General features: G+C 47.6%; 1 protein-coding gene across 1 annotated transcript in view; it reads left to right on the top strand.

Moving 5' to 3' along the window:
• The first annotated feature begins 11,547 nt into the window (after positions 1-11,547).
• The window catches only part of ptprsa (protein tyrosine phosphatase receptor type Sa), an 85,958-nt gene continuing 71,639 nt past the window's right edge, over positions 11,548-25,866 (top strand). The window contains 2 exon segments of the mRNA XM_060067514.1: positions 11,548-11,561; positions 13,670-13,917. Coding sequence (XP_059923497.1) covers positions 11,548-11,561; positions 13,670-13,917 — 262 coding nt within the window.

Genomic DNA, 25,866 nt, shown 5'->3' with positions numbered 1-25,866 from the left:
GGAGACTCCATCATTAAATGTATTCGTTTTCGCGGTTATTCAGCTTCTTCTTCTCCTCCGGAAAAACACGACCGCATTGCATTGTGGTATACGGGAGTAACATGTAGGGTACATCGTATGTACACTCAAATTTTGGGTATTTTAAGTCCACTATATAGTGCATGAAATTACCACTGAGAATTCAAACACCACTACAAAATGGCGAGCACCCTATATAGTGCACTATATCCGTGATAGGGAAACGATTTTGAACACAGCTAGTGTTCACAAGTTTGACACTAACTGGACTTTGGAGGACAAGTGTACTCGCTTACACAACCAAACACGCCAAGCAAGGAATACGCCTGGGGAAAAGAGGGAAGAGAGGAAGGAGAGACGGGAGTCTTTACAAGTCCCGCCTTCATCTTGACATGGGTAGGAAGAAGGGGAGTGCTAACTGCAGAAGGGGACAGGAAGTTAGCTGAAAGCAACAACACTGCTTACAGCGCCTTTAAGTATGTGTATACTTTGGTAATTAAAGACACCACTTTGAGTGATTGGGAGGCAGAGCATAACATGAAGATACACAAACATACGCACACATGTAACACACACAGAGAGAGAGAGAGAGAGAGAGAGAGAGAGAGAGAGAGAGAGAGAGAGAGAGAGAGAGAGAGAGAGAGAGAGAGAGAGAGAGAGAGAGAGAGAGAGAGAGAGAGAGAGAGAGAGAGTCTGTATTTCTGTGCCTATCAGGCTCAAAAGGGAAGGGTGTATACAAAATCAGGCTAGTAGATGTTTGTATATGTAATTGCTTTCTCTCCCCCCCCCATCGCTCTCCCTCTATCTTTCGCTCTTTCAATTCAAAAGAACATTATTGGCATGGAAAGTAAATATTGAAGTTGTCATACAAATTCACCTATATCTCTTCCCCTCCTTATCTTTCTACTTCCTGTTGTTCTTGATTCTGTTGATTCCTACTCTCTCTTAAATGGTTGACTGTAGCTATGACTACAACAGGTCTCTGTGTCTCTGTCTCTGTCTCAGTTTAATTGTCTCAATCAAGGGTAGGTCCGAGGGGACCGGGGGGTCAGAGGTCGTCGACCCTGACCAGAGGTTGAGCCATGAGCCTAATAAGCCCGTTAAACCAGATCTCCTCAGATTGGCAGCAGTGAGAGATGGTGGATGACAATCCGTTAACAAAAGAGATAATCAGATGGAGTAATATAGCGTGGAGCGATGAAAGAGACGATGATTGATGCTTGATGGGGGGGACAAAAGCGAAGGGAAACTGATGAAGAAAGTGAGGTGCGTGATTGAGTGAGCGAGGACAATGCACTATCTAATCTATACTAATCCCTCACTTTATTCTGGAATGATTTACTCTTGTTGTCGCTTCAAAAGACTTGATATGGTGAAACGATTTTGGTTCCTGCTAGTAATTCAGTTTCATTAGACGGTTGGAATCCACTCAGGGTGCCTGGCGGTCACATGATGTCGTAGTTATTTATAAACCTCACTTTTTCTTGCCCGGGCATTTCACGGAGGGTATATGAAGAAAAGGGTCCAGATTTCTCTTGTTTGAATACCATTTTTTCTTTTCACTTGTGTTTGGGTCTGGCCCGACGGTGAAAGGTCCAACGCAGATTAGTCTTGGTGTCTGCCGGGCGCTGGTGTTGCCGTGAAGGAGCTCATCAGCTGTGTGTTTTTTGGACCGAGCGTGGCTGCTATTGGCCTCGGCGCGAGAGTAGAAATGTAAGAACAGCAGGGGGGGTTGAGTTCTGAAGAAAGCTAACATCTGGAAGGGGAGCAGAAAAGGCAGAGAGAGCGAGAGAGAGAATCACAAGGGGGGGGGGGAGAGAGCGAGGCGGAGACAGTGACCAAAAAGCTGGCTGTTTCGACATGCACCTGTGGGGGAGAAAGAGGGGGAGGGAGAAATAGGGGAGACAGATTAGACACGTAAGCGAGAGAGAGACAGAAACAACCGGAGGGAGAGAGGGGGAAAACTGAGAGAGATGGAAGGAAAGAGAACAGACGACAGGATTTGACTTCACCTGGATCTGAATCCAAATCTAGATGCTAGCCCAAGTCTAGCATAAAACATTGGCCTGTTTGCCATGGACACCATCTTGCCAAAACAGATTACCGAATATGCAAAGATACGGAGAGCTAGCCAAGCTGTGGTCAGGTGATGCCTGGCCAAGCTGCTCTTACTAAATTGGAAGATTTGAATCCAATTTATCCTCCCAAATTCCCCCCAGGAAAACCCCCTTGAAAACTGCCCCGCCCGAATGTCCAGCCTGTACTTTACACAGTCCCAAGCCTTTTGGTTCTGCCAACTCTTAACCAAACCGTGAAGCGCCGCTGGCCTTTACAACCGTTGATGGCCTCTCTCCTCCCGGGGGACGCGTTTAAACGATCATCATCATCATATTCCGGTCCACGTCCTACATGGAAGACGGTAGTGGACTGCTTCCGTGTGCTGCACCCAAACAGCTCAATAGCCTTTGAGTGAGTTGGAGTGGCAGGGAAGGAAAAAGCAGCGAGAGGGAAAGGAAAAGGAAAGCAGAGACGGTGCATCTTTAGGCCTTTGCATTGAGTTTTAAAGATGACATAGAGATAAACATATTGCAAAGGAAAGCTACAGTTGACCCAAGTCCCTGTGGTGGTGCACGGTGCCATACCTGCAGTTGTTGTTTGTTGTTGTTGTTGTGGTGGTGGTTTTTGTTGTTGATGGCGGAAGGAGAAGACAGAGCAGCCGACCCCAGAGGACAAATGGCCGTTAAAGGCCGGCTGGCGCCCGCAGCCTCTCTCCCCCACCATCTTATTGACAGATTTACTGCTTTCTCTTTCTCTTTTTTTCAAAGTCTCTCTCCCCTCTGAAATCCTTCTTCTGTCAGCTTTTCATGCTGTCACCTACTCTCTGTTTTAAGAAGACTCCAGTGATTCCACACACACACACACACACACACACACACACACACACACACACACACACACACACACACACACACACACACACACACACACACACACACACACACACACACGCTCACACACACGCTCACACACGCGCTCACACACACACGCTCACACACGCGCTCACACACGCTCACACGCTCACACACACACGCTCACACACACGCTCACACACACGCTCACACACACGCTCACACACACGCTCACACACACACACACACACACACACACACACAGCTTTACTTGTGGAAAGAGTTGGTTGAGAGGAAATTTGCTGAACTAGGAATCCTTTGATTCCTGAGGAGCTGGACAGCAGTAATCATGTTTGATTGGTTTGTGTGTGTGTGTGTGTGTGTCTGTGTGTCTGTGTCTGTGTGTGTGTGTGGGAAGTGTAGTCTGAGTATGTGGGTCGGAAGGTGGGGTTATGTGTGTCTGTAAGGGGGAAGGTTGGATTTCGAGTTGAGTGTGTGTGTGTGTGTGTGTGTGTGTGTAGTGTAGTGTTGGTTGTGTCATTGTGTGTAAGGGGCGATGCTTGGATTCTGAGGTGTTGGTGGCAGGAGTTCACCAGTCAAAGGCGGTGTGGTGACTCACAAGCGCTTGCCATCAATTTGATGAAATGGCCGCTTAAGTCGAGCTGACCTGCTTCCAGGACCGCACTTGACCACCGCCAGCCGAAATAGAAAAAAACTCTGAGAAGGGGAACCAGGGGGGGACCAGGAGGAATGGAGTTGGAAACCAGGCCAGACGTCGTTCATTACCCCACAGAGAATTCAGATAGATGGTTGCTCTGCTGATGAGAGCCGGGGGCCAGGATTTGGCCGCGCGACTACTCAATTGAAAGATCGGTGTCTATTGGATGGGGACCACTGCTGGTTTAGTCTGATTGGCCAGGGCACCCGGTCTGCTGGAGAAGGTAACCATCGGTTTCATTAGAGCCCATTTCCACCCCTCCGTTTTCTTGATCTGGTGGAGACATGTTAAAATGTGTCAGAGGGAAACCCCTGGGGTTAGATTGTTTCTCGTTTCGCCTCGAGCGTTGTCCTTATCTCGTTTCATATCTATAACCGTCCTCGTCCTTTCCATTCCATCGCCACGACGATGGACGGGTGATGCCCTCCATTTTTTTTTTTTTATGAGCTGGGCTCTCCGTGACACCGCTGTCACTGACCATCACCCGGCCAGGGGGGTTACCGTAGCGACGGCGTGAGCGATGACCCCGGGGCGAGGAGGGGCCTCATGAATAGCGAGCAGCGCAGGGACGCCTCATCTCATGCATAGCCATCAGGTCATGAGCTCATCGGGCCCCCCCCCCCCCCCCCCCCCCCCCCCCGGCTGTATGGTAGAGGGGGCAGAAGGTCAGGGGCCCTCAGAGGGGAGATGACAAGGCGTCAAGGTGTCAGTGTGTCGGACAGTGAGGGCAGGAAGTGGTCATAGGGCTTGTGGATGAGGCAGGAAGTCACAGGGGTGGGTTAGAGGTAATCTGGGAACCTCCAGTGGTCCTTCTATAACCTAGCAGGACTAGAACCTAGCAGGAAACCAAAAAACTGCAAGGGGCGGAGTTACGTCTTGTTTCCTGTTTCAGAAGCTAATGATTTGAATGACCAAACAGCAGAGAAAAACGTTTATTTCTTTTTTCATCATCATGGAAATGTCAGGATGTTGTGGGTAAGTCGGCATGACGTTGGCGATCAAAGACTCGCTTTAAGTCGTTCTCAATGAGAAGGTCAAACCCCCTTTTGTATAGAATTCTTAAGAGAGAGCGAGAGGGACAGACTGTGTGCGTGGGTGTGTAACTTGACCCGGTGCTCCGCCTCGACTCATCTCAGGGCTGATGTTTGTGAGGCAGGTATCATCAGCAATGAGCAGCAGCTGTTCATGTTTAAAGGACCTCTTGAAGTCTGAAAGGGGGTGGGGACACTTTATGTCGTCGCCTTAGATTCAGTACTAACCTAATCTCTCATCTATCCCGCGGTTAATGCCTTCGGTCCCGTCCTAACTGATCCGCGAAGGCTTCTCTAGTTTTAACCTCATGTCAGCCGGAGTCAGGCTGATCGAACCCTTGGCCGCGAATTGTTCTACCGCCGTTGAGACTGACGTTTGTTTCATGAGGCGCGCGTTCTGACAAGATGTTTGGGCTTCTGGGGGATTTTTTTGTTAAAACGTTTCCGTTTGCTGAGGATACACAACAAAACAGTGTTGAATCGTTTCCGTTATTCTTCCCTGAACCCTGAGGAAGCAATTGAAAAGGAAAAGCAAGCAAGCACGAGCACAAACAACGACCACTGGGAAATTACTGACAGTTGACAGGTCCAGTTGACAGGTTGGAGAGAAGGCAATTCATAACGCCTGAATTACACCGTGGCGTGTTGTCGCCACAACATTTTAAATATCCCATTGATATTCATGAAAGTGTTGTTATATTTCTGTGTGTGTGTGTTTGGAGAGTTTGCCGGGAGGAAGAGGTCAAGTCATGTGGAGATTTGTAAAAAGAAAAAAAATGTTGTCTTCCTCGGCTGGAAAAAGCACTTTGCACAGGAAATGATGATGACATTGTGGCGGTGGGCAGGGGCGCTGGAATTAGTTTACCGCCTGGCCGCCATTTCCCCAAAGCTGCTGCCCACATCCGTCCGCTACGCCGTCGCTGTTGTGCGCGTTGTTAAGCGATTTATTCCACTTAATTCACATCAAAGGCAGTTTTCCGTTACTGAGCAATTGGCCGCGTGCGTCCTTTCTGACCCCTCCGTCCATACAGGTAGAACGAATAAATTAGAACCCTTCCATCGGATGGTTAATATGAACACTTTGATAATGTCGGGCGGTGAGCGCATTAGGAGATGGGAGCTGGTGGGGGGGGGGGGGGGGGGGGGGGGGGGCTCAACCCTATGGTTAGAGCTGTAATCGGGCCGGGTTAATGGAGAGCACTCTACATCTGGAACGGTGTTCACGGATATACCTCCCCCTGTCTACTTCCTGCAGCGCTCCCATGATGTGCTTATTGAGTCGGTGAGTTCATGGGTTCGTTGGGTGCTTTGCGTAGTCGGTTGATGTGACCTCAGGGCACTGTCGTTACGCTGGCAGTTATTATCGATGGATTTCATCTGGCCCCACACCTCTTTGGAGTGGATCGACGTCCGCGCACATTGCACATCATCGTCCCCCCTCATCACCGTCATCGTTCTCATCCTCATCATCTCATCGACCTCACCAAACAGCCCTCGCTCGCGTCAAAGAACCTGCGTCCGCGCTTTACCCGTGACGCAACCAGCCAACAAACACCTCCTCAGTGAATGGGTCTGTAAACGGAGACACAACAACACAGTTGTGTAGCGCACAACACAGATGGAGCAGGAGAAGGTGTTTTGTTCGTCTGAGATGGCTGGTCTCTCCCTGGTCTCTCCTGTAACGGCTCCCGTGGCTCTCCCTCTGAGACTCCCGGGTAACAGCGAGGCACACGGCTTCCGATAGAGGGAGGGGGGAGCCGAGGCAGGGGGGGGAAGCAAGCCAGAGACAGACGCATCCCTTCTGTCTTCGGTGTGTACACACACTGTATATAAAGGATACACAGTCCTTCAGGGAGGATGAGGTTATGGGCTCCTCAGGGGGGCTGGGAGAGACGGTTTTAAACCTTTCCCAGACAATTACTCTGGTCTCTGGTCTCTGGCGGCCATGACAGAGTCGGTTTAGCGCCATAGGGGAGGAGGAAGGGCTCTGTGTTTTATTTTTCACCGTTTCTCCATGTGAGTCGCTGGCCCTGCAGGCTAGGAGCACTTATAGTCAGGTGGAGTGTGTGAGTGTGTGTGTGTGTGTGTTTGTGTGTGTGTGTGTGTGTGTGTGTGTGTGTGTGTGTGTGTGTGTGTGTGTGTGTGTGTGTGTGTGTGTGTGTGTGTGTGTGTGTGTGTGTGTGTGTGTGTGTGTGTGTGTGTGTGTGTCCCCACTGTGTAACAGCACGACGGATGCCTGAGAAAATCCTAGCCAAGTATAAAGTGTGGTGTGTGTGTGTTAGTGTTTCCTCATAATAAGGTATGTGTTACCCTTAGGAGTCGTCTCTATTGTGTAGGAGGAGAAAAGGCAGCCATTGGTAAAAATAGAAGTAAAGCATATTATTATGTTATTTTATTTTAGACAGAAGAATCCTATAACTCTGAAAGAGGACTGAAATACAGTCCGCAGCGTAAAGGAATAATGACCTCTTCAACACATTGAGAAAGGCTAATTGCTGCTTGATGGAGGTTAATGGAATTTGATTTAGTCATTATTTGGAACAAGCACATTTATACTTAAAGGCCAAACAAGTATTTTAGAGGGAAAGCACTTCTGAACATCGGATAAGGGACATTGTAATGATTATATATTTGCGACATGAGCAATGGGATTAACTAACGCATATAACAATTTGTTGCAAAGCCATACATATGTACAATCGATCTTTAAGAATGTTTATGAGTGATGGTATGGAACATCAGAAATAGTTTTCTAAAGTAGCCCAGCTACCGACTTGGTTTAATGTTCTTTTTTTTATACAATACAGTCGACGGAGGCGAAGGTTAGGGTCTATTTGCTGCTGGCTAGACAGGCAATGCTGGCCGCTTTTGATTACCTTTTCATTGGGGATGTGTGCAATAACACAGTGTTGAATGATGCTGGCCTTGTCCTTGTATGCACTCACAACCACATGCAGTGGCTTTGATTTCTTGTTTTGTTGCCGAGGGAAATCAAAAGAGCTAACATCTGTTGGTGTTCGGCGTGTTGTCATTTTAACAACTCAGGTTGACTTAATTACGTTTATTTGTTTTTTTTATGTATAGAATTAATTATTAGAACAACAGTTAGTAAGAACATCAAAGAATACATTTACATCTACATTTAGGGCATTTAGCAGATGCTTTTATCCAAGGTGACCAACAATAAGTACATTTGGCAGTAGAAAGTGAAAAAATGTATCGCTGTTGCTACAGCAAGGATGTCCATAGAACCAAGTTTAATGCACTAACAATCGCTAGGTTAACCCATGAGATGTAAGAGATATTAATACAATTACTGTTTCTATTTATCTGTGGCATTTTTCAGGCAGACCTAGGACTAAATTATAGATGCTGATGATTTTTTCTTGATTCTGAATTCAATGGCTCATGACAGTTTACCCAAGACTGAGGCTGACGTCGGAACAAAACAACCAGAAGAAAAGCCTAGAGACACCGAAACAGCTGGCCCTGCCTTTTCATTTCCCCATTTTAAAACTGTCTTTCTTTAAAAAAGTTCTCCAAAAATGGCAACGAGCGGCTGAGTTGGCGAGTTGACATCCCCCCCCCCCCTCGCCCTCACCCCCACCCCTGTAACATCCATTTCCCTCCTCTGCCCAGCCGGGCGGAGAGGGACCGCCCGGAGCAGGTGGATAAAGTGGCCGTACAAAATGGCCGCCACAAAGCGCTCTATTCTCGGCACAACAGACTCATTTCTGTAATTCTTAGCCTTGCCCCCGTTCCCCGGGCTGACCAATGGTGATTCAGCAGGAAGAATGGATCGGCCTCCGCGTCCCATGCAACACAAAGCATGAGGCATCGCAGCTTTGGGCTGATCTTTGAAAACAAAGCGCAAAACCCCCGCCGGGCTCAATGTGATTTTCAAAGTAAAAGAAAACAAGGCAGCACAATTTGAACCTCTCAAATCTTCACACCCTCTGTCCATCACGTACACTCTCCCTATTGCTCTCTGACTCTTTTCTTTAGCCAGGGCGATACTTAATTTTAATGCAAGCGCTCACTCCACTTGTGTATGTGTGTTCATCCTGATGATGATTATGCAGCTGATGAAATGAAATCATTTCAGTAATTGAAAATCAAACTATGAGTAATAGGGGGAGGGATGGTCGAGCTCCCTTTGGCGTTTTATATCTCTCTCTGTCCCCCATCCTCTCGCTCCCCCATCCTCTCTCTCTCTCTTTCCACTCTCAATCTGTCTCTCTATCATATTATAATTTATGGTTTACTGGACCGGAAAGGTTGATTGCAGTATCTCCCCTCCATGCCTTGCTCAAAAGATTACACAAGTGGCAGCCTTAACATTAGACTCCTGTTATCACCAAGTCTGTGAAGCGTAGCACTAACACCACAACGGTAAATGCCACTCTTTACCTTTGTATCCCCCCCCCCCCTCCTCCTTTCTCCTCAGTGTGAACGTCCTTCGGGTTCTGGATAAAAGCATCACCAAATTGGCCAGGCTGTGAATCATTCTGTTGCGCTGTAATGCCTTGCCCTGAACCGCTGTGACTGTACCGGCCTCAGATTAGCCAAAATGGGAAATAATTTGATGATGGAGTGAATCACTGCAAATAGGATTATTCGAGGAGGGTCAAATGAACTTGACTTTTTTTTTGTGTGGCTAAGTGGGGTTGTGTTTTTGCCTGCTCGGAGGGCCGAGAGCTGCGCGTGTGTGAGAGTGCGGTGTGGGTGGATTATGGACGGCCGGTTGATAAGAGGCTTTTGCACCTGTCGTCTGTGTAATGACATTAAACGACGGCGGCAAATTAAAGGCAATCGGTCGTAATGACCGCGTCTCTGCGCTGGACCCACTCTGCGCCTGAAACACTTAGAAAGAAAAACACTAAACAAAAAGGACGATTACTCTCTGACAGACAGGCACAAACACACACACACATGGGCACACACGTAATATGCATACATACACAGACAGGCGCGCACACACAGACACACACATACATGCACGCACACGCACACACACACACACGCTCACACACACACGCACGCGCACAGCAGGAAGCATGCTGACTTATTTGCGGAAGGTGTGTACTGTAGACATCGTACTTTCTGTATGAATCAGTATTGTATAATGATATTTAAATCAAAACCTACAATGGCGGCTGATAAGATAGTTGTTATTGGTAGGGTGATAGTCGTAACCGATATGTGCGTTTGATCCACCTTGTCCGTAGCCTAGCTGTCAAGGCAAACTGGAGCAAGGATCCCCGACCGCACCCTGTTCCTGAGTGACGTCGTCCTATGATAAGAGGAGCCTCTGTCTGTCTTGTCGGTCTCTCTGTCTATCCCTTTGATTCTCTCGACATCTGTTCATCCGATCGACTTCCTACTCGCCGGTTGGACCTCTGAGGACCCGAGGAAGCGGAGTGTTGAGTGTGAAGTTGTTTGGAGGAGCGGCTCTTGAGAATTTGGCGAGCAGCGACCGCAAAGGCGCAGGCAATAGGTACACCCGGAGCAGGCCTGGTTGTTTTGAACAGAGATACTGCACTGGTTTATCTTAATTCACCCAAGTCGCTTTGGATAAAAGCGTGGGCTAAATAAAAGAAAACCTGTTGTCCCTTTCACTGCATCATCATTGGCATCCGAGCAGCTCACAGAAGGCTGAGACGGATGAGCTGATTGGTCCAGATGCCCGGCCAACGGCACGTGCCAACACAAAATTGTCTGTGGTCTCAGCCCATTTTTCTTTGTCCAAATCAATCTCGCAATGCATATAAAGAAGTTTGCTCTCCGCACAAAATGGCCGTGGCAGAAGGGGCTGAAGACAGTTGATCAGCTGAGCCCGGGGCTGCTGTGATGATTGGTCTGGCAACCCAGAGGCAGAGTGACCAGTCTGGGATTATATTTCTGTCAGGCCTAATGGGCGAGGGTTGTGTTGAACATGGTCCAGATAGAAGGCTAGCGAATAAAAAATGTAGCACCTTGTTTACAGGACAATATTTGTTTATATTCTTTTTCAGTCTGAATAAAAGGCTAGCGTTTAAAATTGTAGCACCTAGTTTACAGGACAATATTTGTTTCTATTGTTTTTTGGTCGGAATAGAAGGCTAGCATTTAAAAAAATTAGCACTTAGTTAACAGGACAATATTTGTTTGTATTGTTTTAGTTTTTTTGCGACAACAACATGTCATGAATGTATAATTATATTTTTCTGTAATTGGTTGCTATGACCTTGCTTTTTTCATTTTTGTCATTCAGTGAAATCTCAGACGGGCGTGGGGACATTTAACAGTGTTGTTAGTTTGTTGTTTCTGGTTGGTTTTATTGGCGCCTGTTCACCGTCCTCCAGTAAACCTCCAGGCGTCCACACCGCGTGTCTGCTTTAATTCACCTCAAACCTCACTGGGTGTGCTTCATGTTCTCTGTGTTTTATAAGCCCTGCGCCGGGGTCAGAATCCGCCACTTCCTCCAACCGCCACCCAGGCGAAGATAAAGTGAAAGGAAGCACGCAGAGAGGACTGGGGAACATCAGATGGGTTTTTCTGTGCGTGTAGACCAGACAGCTAGTAGTAGTAGTTGTAGTAGCTCAGTTGGACGATACACAGACACACAACTCGCCATAGGGAGCCCGCTATACAGTAGCAGCAGTAGCAGCAACAACAGCAGCAAGAGCTGCGCGGTTTAAGGGCCCTTTCAAATTCAAAACATGGACACCTGGCGTTGGACTAGCACTGCAGCGGTGGGATCATGTCACTTATTTCCTGTCCTGGAGGGCCTCTACTTCTTGTTTCCCTCCCCCATCCCCCCCCCCCCCCCACCCCCGCGTGTGGCCCCCCCGGGGAGCGAGATACAAAGGTTAATAATGGTTAATAATCGATGGACGAGTGCCGGTACGGAGGCTGAAACAGCGTCAACGCGCCTCTGCAGCATTTAACCTGCCGCTGAAATATTCATGGGTGCTGCTCTGCTGGAGGGTGGAGGAGGGTGGGGGGGGAGGGAGGGTGGGGGAGGGGGGAGGAGGGTGGGGTAGCCCCCGTCGGCTGGGCCCGGGGGGAGGAAGGCCTCTCCCTCTGTATCTCCGCCCCCGGGCTGCTGCTACCGTCGTGGGGGTTTATCGTACAGGGTCGTTACCGTCTCAATCGTGGATGTCAATAAGGACGAACTGGGATCACTCGTTTGGTGACGGAGTTAGTCTCTGAAGTGAACGCGGGAAACGCCTGACTTCATACTTATTGGAGAGGCAAAGAATGTGCCGTGGCTTGAAGTAATTAACGTCTTGATATGGATTTGTTTGTATCCATCGAGTTCTGGATTTTGTTTTGGAGCATTTTTGTGGCGGTTGGAATTTCACAAAGTTAATCACCGCCTACCCCCATGTCCTCCGCCGACCTATAGCCGTTCTGGAGAGAGAGTCTGAGCACTTCCCTGCTCTTTAACGACTAAAGTGTATAGTCTGCTATACGACTAAATAGAAAATAGTCAAATAAATCTACACAAAGTGGGTAAAAACAGAATAAAGCAAAGTGAGTCAGAGTGACATAACGTCGGAATGTCTCAGAGCTATGGTTTCAAGAGGTTGCCTGTGGTGTCTGCTACGGTGTGGAAGGTTACACACACCCCAACAGCTGGGCAGCATCTGTGTAGCCTAGCGCGTCTAATTGGTTAATGGATGGGCGCCTGTGCGCTAGCATGTGCACGGCCATGTTTTTCCACGAGTCGAGGGTGGGATCAATGGAAAGAGACCAGGGGGGCCGACGCTTGCTTTTGGTACCAACTGCCATTTGGAAGTCTGGGTCAGTTGAACTAACAGGAGAATGGATGTTGGCTTTCACTGTGACCAAAGTAAATGCGATACACAGAAAGCATGGCTGTCAACCCTGGGTCTAACTGGAGTCAGACTGTTAGACACCAATACCATACCTTCTCTATCAACATATCTCTCCCTGCCTAATAATAACAATTATTAGGCTTTTAGGTTTCCATATTTTTTGTACTTTGTTAATATCTGTTTAAATGCGAGGAATGTCTGTTGTACGGTTCGCCCAGGCTTGGTTTTGGGGTTTTGGGGTTTTCAGGCCTCACATATTTGTTTGTCTACATCACAGGGCCCTAATCCCGCATTCCCTTGGTGAATATGTCACAGTGATCCAGATTAAATTAGGATTAGGGCATTGAGTGAGATTAAGTGTCAGGAACTGCTAGTTTTTCTTTGGTTCTTCATTGGAGAAGGCTGTTATGGTTGGCTCTATTTAGGGGATTTAGGGGTTGAGAATGAGATTGGAAGATACCAAAGCCTTTGATAACGCGTTTCTTTGTAATTGGCTTATTACAGTGGATTTCCAGTCCAGTAACACGAAGCGAGTTTAATCGTTGTGACACAAAGAGTCGCAGCCTCATGGAATGTTCTTTCATGCAACTAGGCCTATTTCATTCATTATTAAGTATTGCATTCTATAGATGTCATGTAAACACAAATGTAAACTGTAATTTAATTAGGAATATTTCTTGTCCAAGTATATCTAATCCACAGAGAAAGCGATTAACTTTGTGCAATGTCCACCGCAATAAGAGTGCTACATTAAAACCCAGAAAAGTATTGATTTCAATAATTTGATGTTAAGATGTAAATTGATTCACGCCGTGACGCACTCTTTTTCTCCCCTTTTTCAAAATAAATTAGAAATGAAGCATGTCCCACATTCATTACAGATATCAAACCCGTAATCAAACAAGTTTTTTCCGACTCTTTGCGCTGTGTCGCGGCGACCAGCAGTCTGTTGTTGATGCAAGACAATGAACCGCTAATCCCAATTCCCCCGGGCGCCCAAAGAAAACAACTTAACCCAAACCAACAGAGAGCAAGACTGTTAATATCAATGATTGCTATTTTCCCAGCAAACAACAATTAAACGATAGACGCCCGGCCAACAAACACGACATTAAACCCAGCAAGCCGAATCCGCGTGCTGAGAACGAGAGCGCCCCCCCCCCCATCCAGACCTTCTGTGAGTGCCCTAACCCCGGTTGTTTCTTCTTCCTGTTCCCCCCCCCACACAGAGGACCTGCTTCCCTCCGGGTTCCCCAACATCGACATGGGACCTCAGCTCAAGGTGGTGGAGCGGACTCGGACGGCCACCATGTTGTGTGCGGCCAGCGGGAACCCTGACCCAGAGATCACCTGGTACAAGGACTTCCTGCCCATTGACCCCAACGCAAGTAACGGCAGAATCAAACAGCTGCGCTCTGGTAAGGACCCCCCGCCCCGGGTGTGTCAGCTCTTGGTGTGTTGACGGAACGTTTAACGCTTCAAAGTTCCGTTTTTTTTTCCCGGATGCTAAACGTTAGCATGTGTGGCTCAACCCGCGCCAACTGATTTTCCCTTGTTTTATATCAAAGACTCGGCTCTTGGTCTTATTATCGATGTGTTTTTTTGTCGTATCAAGGGAAAAAAATATAGAAATATGACTGGAAGCACCTTCGGTCCTGCAGTCAATACCGTACAATAGGTTACTCGACTTGCCTTGGAAGTGGTCTAACATTAAATCAATCCACCCGTACAACTCAACAATAGAATAGCCATCAGGGTCGTTGTTCACCTGTTTTACGAGTTGAAGAGCACACCTTGCTATCAAAGAGGCAAGGTGGATGGTCTACCGCCACTACAGCCCTGGTAGAGGTGTGTCCTGTTGCCATTGATTAGAACCATCCGACGGGGGCCAGTAAAGCAAAGTCTAATTATAACGCTAATGAAGTGCGGGCCGCGGAGAGGCCCCGGGCGACCTGGGGTAGATATTTTAGGTCGATGATTTGTCCCCATCAGAAAAAGTCCAATGGCTCTATGTTGATTTTCTGTCACAAATGTATATCAAGCCAGGCATGGGCTAAATACAGGCCCCTGCCCTAGTTGTGGCCCTCCAGAGCCTCACACTAAAACACAATCGATGGCTCAACCCTCAAACCTTCACTTATTTATATGTAGGCCTATGTGCTGCCTGACATTGCAGGCCCACAACTCAAGACTCCTGGAAACCTAAGATATTCTATATCAACGACATACCACTGTGCTCTTAGTTTTAAAAGGAAAACTAATTTTAAAGTATTTCCCGGCTTAGCTAAATAAAAAGGAGAAATACAAATCCGTTCGTGTTGAAAAGTTTAGTGACTGTCAACCCTCTTCTGGTGGGGCTAGCTCTTGGTTCGTACTTCCCCCCCCCCACTTCCTTTGGGGATATCAGTCTCTGCTCTTATGATACTTAGAGAGAGAGAGACACACAGCTGCTAGCCAAAGCGTTTGACTTTAGCTCGAGGACACAGGAGAACTCCAGGGGATTGGTAGGAAGTACTGGGGTTCTTTTTGCTAATGCTTTTAGCACAAGGATCCTCTGCTCTCACTTCCAGATCCTCCTCATTTGGCTCAGAAACACATTAATACTGTCATACACATTAAGCTAAATAATCGTTGGACTAAGATGTTGGCTAGCTAAGCACTGTCTCAGGATACCAGGCTGCGTTGAACCGTTGTTCCATTATGAAGTCTCCAGTGTCAGAAATAGTTTATTATTAATATTTCAATGGAACGTACTACTAATGGCTTTAGCATTCATTTGAAGGAGCTTTGTTCCATTTACAAAGTTACAAACAGTCTTCCTTTCTAAATGTTCCTAGCAAATGGATCCAAAAATCAGCTTGACTGTGATTAATAACATGCATAGAATACATTTAGAATTTAAATAATATGGTTATGATCGTGTTTTGACTGGCAGATGGTCAAATGTTCTCATAAATACATACATATTCATGAACAGAAAGGAAAGTAGAATTGTTTTTCCACTAGGAAGCCTGTTATGTTGCTACTATGGCATTCTATCAACAGTGTTTCTGTAAATAACAGATTTAATGGTTGGGTTAGTCTTGTAATTATGTGTTCACCATGATGGCTGCTGACTGGGGAATTAGCTAATCGTCTTCTTCTGTCCTCAATGTCTCATTTGTATGTTTCACCTGTTTCACTATGTCCTTTATTTCTCTCTCTGTCCCAAGCAGATTTGGTGATTGTCTTTCTCACTGTCTTGTCTTTTGTCCCTCTTGTCCAAAAGATTGCTGCACATAACTCGACATACCCTCCGTTTAGAATTCAACGATTAACCATTTTTGGAAAATAACTGTCAAATAAACATCGTAAAATGTTACCATAACAAATTTGAATTAAGCTACTTAAATGCATCAATTCTAATTAAAAAATAATCCCTAAACATAAATGTAATCCGTTGTGATTAACAGTAGAACTTTTTTATTTTAAAATGGATGCAGAGTACATAGGTAACCAGCGAAGCGATTATCCCCCAACTCTCTCCTCTTTTCTCACTCTGTTGACGCTCTCTTAAACCTCACCCTAAAACGTCCTGTTCTCTTCTTCTTTTCTTTCTATTTACTTTCTGTTCTGTTGGTCATTTCCAGAAGCCTTCGGTAAGTGTCTCACGGAAGGCTCAGAGAGCCCACACACTCTCCTGCAGGCAGATGGCATAAATCAGCTCCGATATGCATGCCCCCCCTTCCTCCTCCTCCTCCTCCTCCTCCTCCTCCCTCCACACTATCCTTCCCCTCTTCTTGCAGTTCTTCCTCTCCCTCCTCTGTCTTTCCCTTTCTCTCTCTCTCTCTCTTCTCCCCTGTGTCACACACACAAAAGCACACACACACACAAACAGGTCTACACACACATACACCTTCTCTCTTTCACAAACACACAAACACACACACACTAACACACATGCTCTCTCCAACACACGCACACACACACACACACACACACACACACACACACACACACACATGCACACTGGAACTTGAAGTAGAAAGGCGAACCAAGGACGTGGATCTGCCTAGCATGTGAGTGCTGATATGTACCTAGCCTAGTGAGTGTGTGCTCCATGCTGAGCTTACTGCTCGGCCCTGCTCCGTACACTTTGTACTGGTACCTGTACACACCCGGAGACTAGCTCCTACTAACCCCTAACGTTGGCTGACTAGGATGCTATGAGCACAGGAAGTGCCTTGCTCAAGTGCACTCGAAACCAGTAAGACTGGTTGGACTTGTAGGAGTGAAAGAAGATTTTGTTATTAGTTTGTTAGCCAGTTTAATTGCTGCTATTCAAAGCAATGCCCTGCTACTCGCTTTCTGTAGAAATCTGGTGAATGGGAAATTCCTTCGAGAATACCTTCTATCTGGGCTTTGGGAAGCTCTAACAAAACAATTAGGGCTGCTTTTGACAGAATGGGCTGCTGTTGTTTTTCGCTTATCTATTCTGGGATCAGTTCTGAGAAACACTGTGTGGGTTTGGAAGCAACTGACCTTCGCCCCAACCAACAGAGACACACACAAACACAAACACACCAACGCCTAGCTTCCTAAATACACGCCAGTTGAACCCAGGTTTCACGAGAGTTAAAAACATCCCTGGTCCAAAGAAAACTCCCAAGCAGGGACTATGGACAGAGGTTCAGAGAAATGGCATAATTCACCCCCTGTTCTGGGAGTTCTGTTGGGAAGGGTAGAGCTGGTTCACATGCCCGGCTGGCTATCTATCTCCTCTCTCTCCTATCCAGCCTTGGCCAGCCTTGGCCAGGGGGGAGCGGTCTTCCTCTCCTGCCCAGCTGGGCTACACCTAAGCTGGGCTTAAAACATCTCCTGTGCCTGCTCTATTATTTTGAGAGAGAGAGAGAGAGAGAGAGAGAGAGAGAGAGAGAGAGAGAGAGAGAGAGAGAGAGAGAGAGAGAGAGAGAGAGAGAGATGGCTCAGGTGAAAGTTGGATCCCCTCCCTGAATCCCTTTGTTGAATTTGTTGGCCAAATAAACGGAAGGCAACTGAATTCTCGAGGTAAATGGGAGCACTCGGGTGCTGGAAAAGAGGAAATTAGCGGTCGTAGAATCAATTCTCTACAGCTCTCTCTTAAGGTGTTATTAGCTTCAGGGAGGGAGTGAGGGGCGGGGAGGGGGGGGGGGGGCGTTGTTTTCGTCTTGGCAAAGACTTCAAAGTGTCAAGCTGGCATCCAGAATTGATGCTAATAATAAAATACCTACGAGGCCCTTGGGGTGGGTTCAGCACCAGCAGCAGACTGAAGCTCCCTCCGGCCGCCATCTTGGATCTGTGCTGCTGACAATCGCACCCCCCCCCCCCCTCCCCACGAAGACCACTCCTCTGAAGACGAGAAATGCGGTGGAAGTTGACCGTTCCAATAGATGGTTCTTCAACACAAAGAAGTTTCCTGGTTTCCTGCTGAGGTGTTTTGTATCCTGGTGAAGGCGAGGCTTCTCTCGTCTTAAGGAATTCATGTGGTTCTACTTTCACAAGCGAGACACGTCCAACTCTGTGATATATGGGATCCTAGGCCCAAAGTGTGTGTGTGTGTGTGTGTGTGTGGGTATGCGCGTGTGTGTGTGTGGTTATGTGTATGTGTGTGTGTGTGTGTGTGTGTGTGTGTGCGGGCATGCCTGTACGTCTACAAGTGGGCTTGCGTGTGTGCACGTCTTTCGCTGAGACACAGACTTCTCGCAGGGCCAAATAGGATGCGACGGGGCCTATTCCCTCAGCACTTTAGCTATTCCCCGAGCTCTGGCCCTGTGCCGTGGGTGGAATGGATGATGATAGGGAGAAGGGAGGTTGTCCAGGGGCTGTGTGCAAAGACCCCTTCTTCTCTACCAGCCTGCCGCTCCTGTACTTTGAGGCTTCCACGCGTTCCTTGTATTTATTAGTGACCCGGTTGAACCTACAAATCCAACCCCAGCCCACTGCTTATGGAAGCTCAAGAGAAATGCACATCTTAAGAGGATGAAAAAAATCCTAGGCTGTGTGTGTGTGTGTGAGATTGTGTGTGAGTGAGTGCATACGCGTGCGTTTGTGTGTGTGTGTGTGTGTGTGTGTGTGTGCGTGTGTGTGTGTGCGTGTGTCTGTGTGTGTGTGTGTGTGTGTGTGATCACAGCTCTAGAAGTGCAGGAGTCTGACCTTTAACCCCCTCCCCCTCTCCTCCCATCCTCCCCCCGAGGTGAACGAGAGAGAGAGTCAAAGAGACACTGCGAGAGAGAAAGAGAGAGTCAAATTCAAGGCTACAGAAAGAGACGAACAGGGGGTGGAGAGAGACATACAGCCACGGTGTGCACAATGCACTCATTCAGGGTGAATGAATGAAGGTTCACGTTCGTGTCGGTGAAACGCCCTGCGATCACCTCACCCTCACAGAGAGAGGAAGCCCGTGCCTCCCCCGTGCGGCTGCGGTCTCTGAGTAATCATCTCAGGGTGGCGAGGGGTAAGACCTGAGCTGTTACAGATGTGGAGACTCACTTTCCCGGTGTTCCCAGAAACCGGCCCGGGCGCCATGCGAATCCCCTCCCGGTCTCCATGGCAATCATAGAAAGGTCAGCCAGCCCCCCCCCCCCTCCTGTGCCTGGGGGGGGTGTTGGGGAGGGGCAGACCTTGATGCACCTCCCCAGTCACGCAATCTGGCTCCCACCCCCTTTTCTGTCATCCCCATCCCTCTCCTCCCCTCTCCTCACTTCACCTCGTCTGACATCCCTACCTCTCCTACCATGCCCATTCTCTGCTTCGATCACCTTCTCTCATCCCCGTCCCTCTTCTCATCTCTCCTCCCTTCACCTCACATCCCCTAGGTCTCCAGCCATGCCCATCCACCTCTCCCACCCCCTTCTCTGTCACCCCCCATCTCTCTCCTTCCCTCTCCTATCCCTTCAGCTCCCCTCAGCCCGGCCCTGTCGTTCAGCTCCCGTCCACTTCCGCTCAAATCCGTCCCTCTCCTATCCCTTCACCTCCCCACCCCCTCTCCTCTCCTCCCATACCTTCTCCCCCCCCCCCCCCCCCCCCCCTCCCCCCCCGCTCATCCCATCTCCACCACCCCTCTGTTGCGCAGATGGACTTCATCTCCCAGCAGGTTGCCTTTGGGGGTTTGAGTGCGTCCTTCACATTCATTTTTTTCCAAAGAAATTCATGGGATTGGATTCCTTGAACCGAAACAGCTGGGGTTGGGTAGGCGCAGCGGATAATGCTGTGTGTTTGACAGTAGGGAGAAGGTCAGGGTCTGTTTGGGTTACAGTCGCCCTAAGCTGTCCCACCCCCTCCGGCTCATGAAGGGATTAGGGTGTGCCTGATTAAGGCCATAACAGTGCGTGTGAGTAACACAGGTGGATTTTTCAGTATAATTGAATCACGCATGCAACGCATATTGGTTCCTCGTGGAACCAGATCTTGACCTGGATAACCCTGATTTTAAAAAATAAGAATGTATGCGTAGTTTATTTTTTTTGGTTTGTTCCTCTGGGTTCCTCGATTTATTTGCCAAGTACGCCGGACACATGTGAGGGATTTGCATCAGGTTTCAAATGTGCACACGTGTCAAATGCGAATGAGGTGTTCAAGTTCAGCCCAGACACATACTGACTCTACATCTACGGCTCTTCTGTCCTATCTCTCTCTTTCTCTAGCTATTTTGAGCTGCTTTCTATTACTTTAGTCCCCTTCCTCCTTTACCCTGTTCAAGGTGCTATCCAGTGGCTTTTTCAAACCTTTACCTTTTTTTTACAAACCTATTAACCTTAACCTCATTCTAACCTAAACCTTCTAACCTAAACCTTAACTTTACCCTTAAAGGACCACTGTGCATAATACAGACATGTGTGACCGACAGCTAGTAGTGTAGTGGGGTGAAAGAGTATGACAATGAATGACGTCTAAAGCCATGATCCGCATAGAAGCCACATTCGAATGATTCATTATGGCTTTGAAGGGATAATGCATGACTAAAAACAATTGTTCATTAAATGTAGCGATAAATATCCAAGCTTGTGAGAAGTTAACCAGTCAAATAAATCAGACCCCAATGTGTTATTTGACACCAGGAATCCACAAGTTTTTTTTTGTGGCACCTGTGTGAAAAAGGCTGGATTTAACATTGTGTTGTTCTTGAATTTCATAGTCAGAAATAGTCCCACGCAGGGCTAGCTAGCGAGGGGTGTGTGAACAGCTTAGACGCTGGTAGGCTAGTCCAAATCAACAGGGAGGGGATTCGAAGAGCCAACTGTTTTTATTCATTTCTTTTCTACCCCTGTGTATTTAACCTTTTAGACGCTAGCATTATTCCACACTGGTCCTTTAACCTTAACCTCACCTAACCTTATCTATAACTCACCACAACTAAACTCTTAACTAAAAGCCCTTGACCAAAACTCCTGACTGAAACGGCCTAAACGTACAGCTTCCTGCAGCCGCTAATTAAACCTTCTAACAACTTTCCCAGAATCCCCTTCTTCACCTGTCTTTTGATTACGTCTGATTACATGGTTCCTAGCCCGTTTGGAGGAATAACAGTATTTACATTGATTATAATAGTAATAACACAGTCCCTTTTGTTATGCCTGGTTGGTCTACATACTGAAAATTACATATTTCAAATATATAAATATATAAAACCTGACCAAAACGTGAGTGCATTTTTAATGACGGCATTTCACATTTGACCATTGAACATTTCCTTTTACTGATGTTTGCTTTAGAGCTCTGTATGGAAGCAAAGCACAGACAAAACACTTTTTTTAAAAGAGTGTTTTGCAAGTCTGACAGAACCCTGGGTTTTGTAATTGATTTTACGAATGGGGGGAAAATGGATGTCCCCTGGCACAAATTTGGGAGACTGAAAACAGTAATTACAGTCACCATTTTTTTTTCTACCACAGATGGTGCTGTGCTTGCGGTTTTTCTTTCAGACATTTTGCTTAAGGATACCTCTGAAATTCAGGGAATGGCAAACCAGGCGTAACGGTATACAGGGAATTAGTTGCTTACTGCTGGTATCACAAAGGAAAGTAGTGTTAGTACAGTGTAAACATCAACTTCTCCACTCTTAGGCCCAATCCCATTTCTACCCCTTACCCCTTCCCCTTACCCCTCCCCCTTGTTTTGAAGGGGTAAGGGGTAGAAATGGGATTGGGCCTTAGTCCCAGTCACACAAATCTCACTTCTTCCTCCCCTCAATGCACTTAATAGCTTTCAGAAGATTCTCAGCTCCCCTTTCTCTCCCGGTCACGTGGCCCCGACTGTAGTCTGGCTGGCCGGGTAAAAGTGGGTAGTCAAAATCTGGCAACCACAACAGTGTCTGGGGACGCTTGAGTACAGCTGTTGAACATCTCGGGGAGGGGCGAGGGGCTGTTGTGTCGGGCTTAACGGGCTCTGAGCCCTGACCCTGTGCTGTGTATCCACAGTGGGGGGGCCACCTTCTGGTCTGTTGGGCCTCTCTTGCGGGGGGGCCAAGAAATCATTCATGAGTCATCACAAAGATTCACGAGAGAGAGAGAGAGAGCGAGAGGGAGAGAGACACACACACACAACACATGGCAAGTGGAGAACGGAGGGAGGGATCACACGATATAGAATGAGATCCGAAGCCAAGAGAATGGCAGAAGCAGACCAGAGAACAGAATAGAGAACAGAGATAAGACAGAGAGGGAGAGAAGGGAGTATAGCTGAGCGAGAGAGACAACATAAGAAAACAGGACGACAGGGATATAGAGAGGCAGGGAGTTGACAAATCCACGAAGAGCTACATGTATAGGTGGACTTGCAGGAGGACAGAAGAGGCAGAGAAAGAGAGACAAACAGAGGAGGCAGGGATAGCAAGAGAAAAGCCGCCGCTTGGGAGAACAAACGATGAAAGTAAACAACTCTAAATGAAGAGCAGGACAGTCTAAACATGGACAGCTGAACCCAAGTGCAGAAAGGCACGTTGATATGTTTGGCAGAGGCTCCGGAGTGCAGAGCGCTGACCTTGCAGAGTCAGTCCCCGGCCCCCTCTATAAGCATTTCATGTTCCCTCATACAATTGTGCTACAGCCATTTCAAACCCTGTCCATAGAACTGCCATGCCGTTTGAGCAATGTAGGATTATTTTTAAAGTGATGCTTACCAAGAGGCCTGCTCTGTAAATACGATACAGTTGGCTATGGTCTCATGTGCAATTCTCTCGGAGACATTTTCGTGGTAACATAGTTGACGTTGCAGTCCGTTATTCTCGATATTCTGGCGGAGATGCCACCGAAGAGAGCTTAGGAGAGGAGTTCAGGATGCATGTCAACAACCTCTTCGTCCTTTGTGATACCAGCAGATGAAGGTCTCTCTGTTTGGGTTCAGAGCCTCAGCCTTTCTCTAAAGGGTTTGATGAAACCTAGCTTCTTCTAAATTAGGCGGATAATTGCAATTGCCTCCAATCCCAAGTAACGCTCCGCTGCTTCACCTACCTAACAACCTTTTACTACTATTAAGTCACTAATATTAACAACTAAACTGATGTTGTCTTCGTGTCTTTGTGTTTCCTCCAGAGAGTACACCGATTCGAGGTAAGATGTCTAACCAGCAGTAAGAATGAGATAAAACAATACATTCTAACTCTCCACTAACCCACACCTAATCACTCGCAATTCTTCCTGACAAGCTTTTAAAAATCGAACGGTAAAAGCCCCCCTCAAAACAAACAATCTTTCAAAAGAAAAAGCCCAAATCTGCAAAATTGTCTTTTATGTCTTTCTATGTCTTTCCACTAACATTCAATGTCTGTGTTTTATGTTCTGTTGTCCGTGGTTTATCTGTTTGTCTGGTCCCCAACTGTATCTGTGAGTGCCTCTCCATCCATTCCAGATCTGGTGTGTAACTCTGCTGTCTGTGTCGTCATCCTCAGTCTGTTGGTGTAACCCTCAACACCCCCCAACCCCCCAACCCAAACATACTGTAATGTTGAGAAAGTGATCCAGAAGCTTTGGTTTTCCAGGTTCAATACGATAACGGTGGCATATTGCTGGGGGAGGGATGGATGGAGGTACTTCAAGTGAGATTATTATGCTGGGCATCCCCATTGAATACAATGTGACTGCAGACGAGATTAGGATACACAGTCAAGGAGGGTTGGGTGAGGTATTTCTTCCTCTTTCTTTTACTGACTTGCACTGACAAGCAATAGTAACTGTCCGTTCTACCAACTTGTTAGTATCTGAGCCTTGATAATCTCTTGTCACGTTTGCCTGCGCTTCACCACTGCAGTGGGCTCAGAGCGGCCAAATAGTGTTCAACAAATAAACCCCCTTTTCCCTCCTCCAACGGCCCCCAAGCACTCACTGTCAGTCATTTCAATCCTTATGGACGATACTTCCCCGAAACCGGCATACACAGAATCAGATTTGATCTCCTTCCACTTGTTCCTCTGCAGAGAGCTGGCTTGGTTTGCCCATAGGCCTCTACTTGAAGAACGGGCAAGTTGTCCTAAAAAAACCCTTCCCTTGCTATTCGTTGAACCAATACATGAAACACGAAAAAGTCGGTCGCGCCTTTGCTTTGAGAGAGCAATCGGGCAGATTTATCAAGGCTCAGGTTCAACAGGGAGGAAAGACATGAAGGACTTTTCCAAACGCTTTGAGGATTCTGTGCCGAACGTTGATTCTGATTAACTGCCTCTCTCTTACGTCTCGGTGGCGTTATCTCCTCGGACAGTCGAGTGCGTTCCCATTTCCTCCGCTGCAACCTTTAAATGTAGATTTACTCCCGCTGTGGGTTTGTGTAATGGCTTTTCCTCCACAGGCGCAGCAGGTAAGCAAAACGCTGCACCGAGCTGTATAACCATGTCCCCCCATGTTCACCGTGGATGTGTGATGTGTGCGCTCTTGTTTCATCATTACCACTGATTTGATTCCAGCTCTGGAGGTGCTTCCTTTTTCTCGACATCTTCCAGATTAGGATCGTCCATTTTGATTTGTTTCATCCCTTTCACTCACGCCTGGGTACCGCAGTCACCTCACCGCCGCATGCCGTGAAACACCCTCAATGTTTCCCTTATTTTTCCAACGCTACACTAAAACCAGAACCGTTTTAAACTCGGCTCCCTCAGCCAGACCCATGTGTTGGCTACCAGTGTGAATAAGTCCATGGCTGGCTGAATCTGTAATTTAGGCAATACGTAGGGCCCATAAATCATAATGCCACGAACAAAGCGGAGTGTGACTTATGAACTCTGAATTTGCATAATAAGATTACCGATCCAAAGAGGTGATTTTTCTTTTTTCTTTCTTCTGCCTTCTTCGTTGGTGCAGTGCAAGAGCTACAAGGCTGGGTGCAGTCCTGTTACCCAGAGGCCTGGGTTGGAGGTCTATGTGGTCTTATGTGTGTTGAGGAGAGATAGCAGGTTAGAGGCTTAGCAGGTTAGCTTGGTGTGGTTAAGCTAGTCATTGTGAGGAATGAGAAAAGGTGGAGGTGAAAAAAATTGAAATTGTGTGCATACTTGGAGGTTTGGGAAATCACCAGCTTGACACACATGAGTTGCCTGAATAGCTTTGCCTGAAAATGGTATGACTCCAATAATTACAGTTGTGTTGTGGTAGTAATATTAGCTTTGAGCACCACTATGTCGCCTTTAGTAGAGGAGAAGGTTAAGGAGAGCCCTTGAATGTTGTGTTTGCCAGTGAGCTCAATTGAATCATGGTAGAACCATGAAAGTACCATCAGACTTACAGATCACCTATAATAGTTGAGCGTGTTACTTTTACTATCACTTCACTGATCAGCAGACTCTTTTATCCAATGTCTTCAGATACGTATCGCTGAGGAGCAGGTCAGGGTGAGGGAATCTTGCTCGAGGATGATCGAGCTCAAGGATGATCAATGAGCGGACCGAATATCTTCCGGCGAGGAGTCAAACGTCCTCGACTAAGGCTACACCATCCTACGTTCCACTCTTTCAAAGCTTAAACAGAGAAACCCCCCCCCCCCCCATCGTACACACATGGGATTAACTGGTCAGTGTGGTGCCTAAGTTTCCCCACTTGACCTTGCCACGGTTCCGCACGAGGCCTGGGCGGAGCGAGGGACGGGGCCCTGGCCTGGAGACGGCTCCGTCTCGGAGAGGGAGGGAGGGAGGGCTGTTGATGTGTTGGTCGGACTCCCCACCTGGCTCATTACTGATCTCGCAGGAGCGTTACCGGGCCACCAGATGGGCCCTGACAACGGCAGCGTCACACGCTCGGCCCCCATGCCGGCCAGGTCCCACTTTAGCGACCTTGGACTGTCGCACGGCCAGGCCTGACGGACAGCCGGGAGAGAGAGGGCGACGAGAGGGAACGGAGGGAGAGCGACGAGAGGGAACGGAGGAATGAGGG

Source organism: Gadus macrocephalus, chromosome 12 (genome assembly GCF_031168955.1).
Source record: "Gadus macrocephalus chromosome 12, ASM3116895v1".
NCBI lineage: Eukaryota > Metazoa > Chordata > Actinopteri > Gadiformes > Gadidae > Gadus > Gadus macrocephalus.
This window is presented reverse-complemented; position numbering and strand designations above follow the sequence as displayed.